At 50.2% G+C, this 5,834-nt stretch overlaps 1 protein-coding gene across 1 annotated transcript; it reads left to right on the forward strand.

Moving 5' to 3' along the window:
* The first annotated feature begins 1,596 nt into the window (after positions 1 to 1,596).
* CYR61 (cysteine rich angiogenic inducer 61) lies at positions 1,597 to 4,160 on the forward strand. The gene is made up of 5 exons (XM_006033855.3): positions 1,597 to 1,835; positions 2,036 to 2,249; positions 2,580 to 2,927; positions 3,055 to 3,257; positions 3,371 to 4,160. The coding sequence occupies exons 1-5, from the start codon at positions 1,776 to 1,778 to the stop codon at positions 3,668 to 3,670; spliced, it is 1,125 nt and encodes a 374-aa protein (XP_006033917.1). The 5' UTR covers positions 1,597 to 1,775; the 3' UTR covers positions 3,671 to 4,160.
* Positions 4,161 to 5,834: the final 1,674 nt, after the last annotated feature.

Consider the following 5,834-nt stretch of genomic DNA (forward strand, 5'->3'; position numbering starts at 1 on the left):
CTTCCCACCCCTCCAGGCCTTGGAGGCAGAAAAGAGAAGAAAGCCCAAACCTGTGTTAGGAACAATCATCTCATTTGCAAAGAAAAATCCTCGGAATGGGGGACTATTGTAACGGTGCCGGGCAGCAGCCCCGACGGCTTCGCTCCCCACCCCCACCCGCCCCTAATAAACCAGCAAACTGCAGCACAAGCCAGTTGGCTCCGGACTGCAATTCCTCCTAAATCATGATAGACGGATTGCGTGAAAAACAGGAATTCCAAAGAATTTCCTGCCCTGGGAACACAAGCGAGGTCTATATTTAACACCATCCCAAGCTGTCAAGAATGCTTTGTGGTTGGATAACAGCAGAAAAATGTGGAAAATGCGGGCTACTGCTCTACCAAATATGGCAATATTGTTACGTCTGGGCTCGAAATCACCATCTGGAAATATTTACACCGCCCCGAGCCCGAAAGAAAGGACGCCACAACGGGAGCTCGCAGCTCTCCGCCCGGCCCCGACCCTCGGGAAGGAAACCCCCGTCTCGGAGCGGGGGCGCCGGGCCCGGGCCCCTCCCGCCTCGCCGTGGGCCTGCACCCGGGCACGGGGCTCCCAGCCCGGCGCTGCACCTGGTTATGCAGAGAAATGAGGGGCGGGGAGCTCCAGGGCTGCGACTGCAACCGGTCACCGGGCCCGGAGATTGACTGACTAGGGGGGAACACAGCAGAAAAGCCCGCGGAGCCTCCCCGCCCGCCCCCCGGGTGGGAGCAGTCCTATGAAGCGGACGGGCTCCCCTGCCCGGTTAATGCGGGCTCGGGCAGATGTTGACCGCGACCGCCCAGCGGGTCACCCGGAGTTCTCTGCTCCCCGCAGCCCCGCTCGGGGCTGCGGGAACAGCTCCGTGTAAGGGAAACTGCGAGGCTGCCCGGGATCCCGGCAAAGGGCAGAGGCCGACTGCCGCCCCGTCTGCCATCCCTGCCGCGCCTTCCTCTCCGCCCGGGCGGCGCATTACAGACACAAGTGCTCGGACTTGGCCTCCCGAGGGCGGGGGCTGGGGAGCGGGTCCAGGAGGGGGATGCAGTCCCGTGGCGGAGGCGGGGCGGACCGAGACACGCGGGGGAACCCCCGCAACCAAAAATAAAACAAAAAACCAACAATAACAAAAAAAAGAGGTTTCCGTGGAGCCGCGCCAGGTGCGGGGGAGCCGGGCTCGTGCACGTGCCCCATTCACAAACGCTGCAGGCAGCCAGGCAGGCGCCCGGCCCCGGCAGGCGCGCACCCGCGCTCCCCGGCGCTAGCTCGGAACGTTTTTGGCCGCGATCCGAAGCAGGCACCGATTCGTCCCCCCCGGCAGATGTGCTGCCTCCTTCCGGAACCCCTGCCCGAGCGCCCGGCCCCGAAGCCCCGGCGTCCCTAAAGCACAGCGCGCAGCACCCCCGGGAGGGTCGCGGCGGATCCGGGGGAAGGTGCGAGCGAGACGGGGCGGGGCTTGGCCGCGGCCAGCGCCAAGAGACATTCCGGAGATGCCTGGAACGCGGGATGCTCCGGCGTTCTGGAACGCGCGACGTCAGTGCAGCTGCAGCACGCGGCGGCCGCGCGCTATATAAGGAGCCGCTCGCGCTCTCCCTGCTCAGACGGCGCCGGGACCCCCGAGAGGAGCGGACCGGACCCGCCAGCCCCTGCCCGCCCGCCGTCACACAGCCCACCCGCGCCCTCCCAGCCCGCCAGGACTTCGGAGCAGCCCGCGGCTCCTTCCTCGTGTCCGAGCCGCCCCCGGGACCCCTCGTCCGCTAGCAATGAGTTGCCAGGACCGCAGCCTCGTCCGCCTCGCCGCGCTCCTCTGCCTGTGCAGGCTGGTGAGTTCGCCCGTCACCTCCAAGCTCGGCCCGGGCTTTCCCCCTCGCAGCGCGGCGGGTCTTTTCCCCTGCGCCAAGCGAGCCCGTGCCGGGGCGACCCGGCCGTGGTGCGGGGGGTGGGGGGCGGGTCTCGTACGCCGGGGCTGCGCGTGTGCGGGTCGGGACCGAGACTCACCGGCGCGCACTGCTTGGCCCCCCAGGCGCTCTCCACGTGCCCAGCAGTCTGCCAGTGCCCCCTGCAAGTGCCCAAGTGCGCCCCGGGAGTGGGTCTGGTCCTGGACGGCTGCGGATGCTGCAAGGTCTGCGCCAAACAACTCAACGAGGACTGCAGCAAGAGCCAGCCCTGCGATCACACCAAGGGGTTGGAATGCAATTTCGGCGCCAGTCCCACAGCTCTGAAGGGGATCTGCAGAGGTAAGAGACTTGTGGCTTGGCTTTCCTGAAAAAATAACAGTCCCCAGAGTGGCGAAGTTTAGTAATTTGGAGTCCATGTATGGTTATGCTTTGTTGTTGGTAGCTTGGCAGAAAGGCACATGACTTCAGCAGTCTGGAATGTGATTCAGTATGTCTGGGCTCCACTAAAAGCGCAGAAGGAAAAGTGATTCCTGACTAACTTATTGTTCTAGCCTCCAGTCTCTGGGGGATGTTACCATAAAGCGAATTTAACAGAGCAGCAAATCTGCCTGCCTTGAAAAGAGCATCTCACCTCTAACTCCCCTCCCCTCACTCTTTGTTCCTCTGCAGCCCAGTCCGAGGGGAGGCCATGTGAATATAACTCCAAAATCTACCAGAATGGAGAAAGCTTCCAGCCCAACTGCAAGCACCAGTGTACGTGCATCGATGGAGCTGTAGGCTGCATCCCACTCTGCCCCCAGGAGCTCTCCCTCCCCAACCTGGGCTGCCCCAGCCCCCGGCTGGTCAAAGTCCCTGGCCAGTGCTGTGAGGAGTGGATGTGTGATGAGAGCAAAGATGGCCTGGAGGACCTGGAAGGCTTCTTCAGCAAAGAGCTGGGTCTGGATGCTTCAGAAGGCGAACTAACCAGAAACAATGAGCTAATTGCCATTGTGAAAGGAGGGCTGAAAATGCTGCCTGGTGAGTATGGCAACTTGGTGCCTGATGGTCATGGGCTGGGCTGGAAGGGAAGAGTTTAGTAGAAGGGGGATGGAGTCAAGATACTTGAGAAACTCATGCCAAATTCCCCACTTCTTTTTCTTTTTAGTCTTTGGATCCGAGCCCCACAGTCAAACCTTTGAGAGTCCCAAGTGCATTGTTCAAACAACTTCCTGGTCCCAGTGTTCAAAGACCTGTGGAACTGGCCTCTCTACCCGGGTCACGAATGATAATCCTGACTGCAAACTTGTCAAGGAGAGCAGAATATGTGAAGTGCGGCCATGTGGACAGTCAAGCTATGGCTCCTTAAAGGTAAATCCAGATCCCTGTGATGGCGTTCTTGCCAAATAACTGACCTGGGTAGAGGTGGGAGATTGGAGACAGACCTTCTACTAACCATATTATTTGCTATCTCTTTCTTGCAGAAGGGAAAAAAATGCACCAAGACTAAGAAGTCCCAATCCCCAGTGAAGTTCACTTACGCTGGATGCTCCAGTGTGAAGAAGTATCGTCCCAAATACTGTGGCTCTTGTGTGGATGGAAGATGCTGTACTCCTCAGCAGACCAGGACTATCAAGATCAGGTTCCGCTGTGATGATGGAGAAACTTTCACTAAGAACATCATGATGATCCAGTCTTGCAGATGCAACTACAACTGTCCACATGCGAACGAAGCTTACCCCTACTACAGACTCTTCAACGACATCCACAAATTTAGGGACTAAATTGTGATTGGGGTGGGATGTTAACAGAGTTTAAGTAACAAGCAATGGAAAACGGAACTTTTAATGGTGGAAAATGGTGCCTTGTCCATGTGAGGGCAACATTTGAGATAATACAAGAGTGCACTGTGCAACTGGACACTAATGCAGCAGAGATATAAGCATATTTAAAGCTTCATAATAGTGGAGCAACTTCATTGCTTCTTTTTGGAGCACCTTATCATATTGATATACTGTTTTCTGTTTGTAACTGATCAGATAAGTCTTTGTTCTGGTTATGAAAACTTTAAATTTGTCAATACTGTTCAGTTTTAACATTATGCTTCCCTCCCCACCCCACCCCCCAAACACAAGTTGGAAGTTACATTCCTTCCTTAGGTGGGCACTTTGGAGTGTTCACTTGTGGCAGCTATTATGTACCAACTTTTGTTTAATAGCAAACAGAAATCAGTTGTTTTAAAGCTGAATATTTTATTTATCAAAATGTAGCTTTTTTTGGACCCCCCCCATAATACTGGAATAAGTTGTAAATGATTTTAATTTTATATTCAATGAATTAAAAGAATTTATTTATGGAATTAATCATTTAATAAAGAAATATTTACCTATTCTTAGCAGAATATTTTGAACGGTAATAGATATGGACTTACTCTGTTAAAAGCTTAAACTTCTATAAACTCTTAGTCCCTCTGAAAACTAAGACCAGCATGACTGTGGAAATAATGATTATTCTAACTTTCTTTGTGGATTAGGGAACATTCTAATTTGCTCTACAATCTGCAGCCCTGTGCTCTATAAAATAGAAAAGAGAACAGCTTAGTTGTGTTTAGCAAAGCAGTCTTCATATCAATTATTTGATTTTATCATATTGTCATAATATTCAAGTTCTGCTGGAATTTGTAAAATAGGGTGTTTCACAAGAATATAATATGTGCACACTTTTGTGAAATAGTGAGACGACGTGACTAGCCAGGGATCACATTACTTACAATAGTTGCTTCTTACAGATTAATAGTTATGTGGAAAAAGAATGTTTCATAGAGTCTGTAGGAGGTAGTTAGTTTTCACTAAATTCAAACTAAATGAGCTTGAAGCAATGACTTGTGTTAATCCTAATAACCCGGTGATTAAAAGTAAACATGCCTTTAACAGGAGAAGAATGCTAGGAATTTCAAGTACTTTTCCAATAGAGAGAGTAAAGGCTAGACAGACATTCTCTTCTCTTCTTATATCTATATATACATACACACACATAAAGGAAGAGAAGATAATGTATACATATAAAATAACACTTTAATGTTTTAGTGAAATGAATGAAGTTTAACTATTCAAAGGGTCAAAGGGTAGATGATTGATATAATAAAAAGTATTTTTCTTCATGTAAGTCTGGGACACTGAGAAAGTTGCATCACTGTTTACATTAATGTTGGATGTTATAAAGCTGCAGACTAGATAGGGCTAACAATAAATCTATGACAGAGTAGGTTTCCCTTTCTCATACCTCCTCTTTGGTCATCAACATAGTCCTCTAGCAAAACATTTCACAATACTCTTAAGCAGGAAAGCAAATCCTTGTACAGAAACAGATGAGGGATTTTGCATTTTCACAGAAGTAAAATAGTTACTAAATATCATGGCAAAAGACAAATTGACAGTCTGGTGCTGGGTTAAGGTTAATTTCCCATGAAAGTCTGACATAAATATTCAATCAATCAAACAAGTAGCCAAAGCTCAGTTCATTTGGCAGGTGATGCTTTGCCGGAAAAATTATAACTGTATTTTCTGCTCAGTCAGGTTTTCTCCCTTGAGGCATTCAAAACTTTAGTTGTTTTGGAATTTACCACCTGGCCACCAATATTAGCCATACCAAAAACTTATTAGTACAATATTTGTTGGTAGTAAAGGTGTGAAACTCAATGGAACACTTTTGTGGGCTTCTATTTAAATTGAGCAGCAAATAGTTTATACATCAGATGCATAGACTGTATTGCCAACATGCTACCTTTTGGTTTCATCGGTTTCATGTGCTGGCTTATTGCAGGGAAGGAATTAAAGGGACACATCCCTCAAAGGTAAGCACATAATAGCTACATTCTTAGCTAACCCAAATTTTAGTATGTTTGTACCAATGGGTTATTATATTTTAATATACCCATATTTAAATTGG

This window comes from Alligator sinensis, unplaced genomic scaffold, assembly GCF_000455745.1.
Source record: "Alligator sinensis unplaced genomic scaffold, ASM45574v1 scaffold32_2, whole genome shotgun sequence".
In the NCBI taxonomy this organism is placed as follows: domain Eukaryota; kingdom Metazoa; phylum Chordata; order Crocodylia; family Alligatoridae; genus Alligator; species Alligator sinensis.

Excerpts from the sequence above, each read along its gene's own strand:
- CYR61 (XM_006033855.3), top strand. The coding sequence starts at position 1,776 with ATGAGTTGCCAGGACCGCAGCCTCGTCCGCCTCGCCGCGCTCCTCTGC. Across the intron at positions 2,928-3,054 it reads AGGGCTGAAAATGCTGCCTG|TCTTTGGATCCGAGCCCCAC; the intron begins GTGAGTATGGCA and ends TTTTCTTTTTAG. Across the intron at positions 3,258-3,370 it reads CAAGCTATGGCTCCTTAAAG|AAGGGAAAAAAATGCACCAA; the intron begins GTAAATCCAGAT and ends TCTTTCTTGCAG.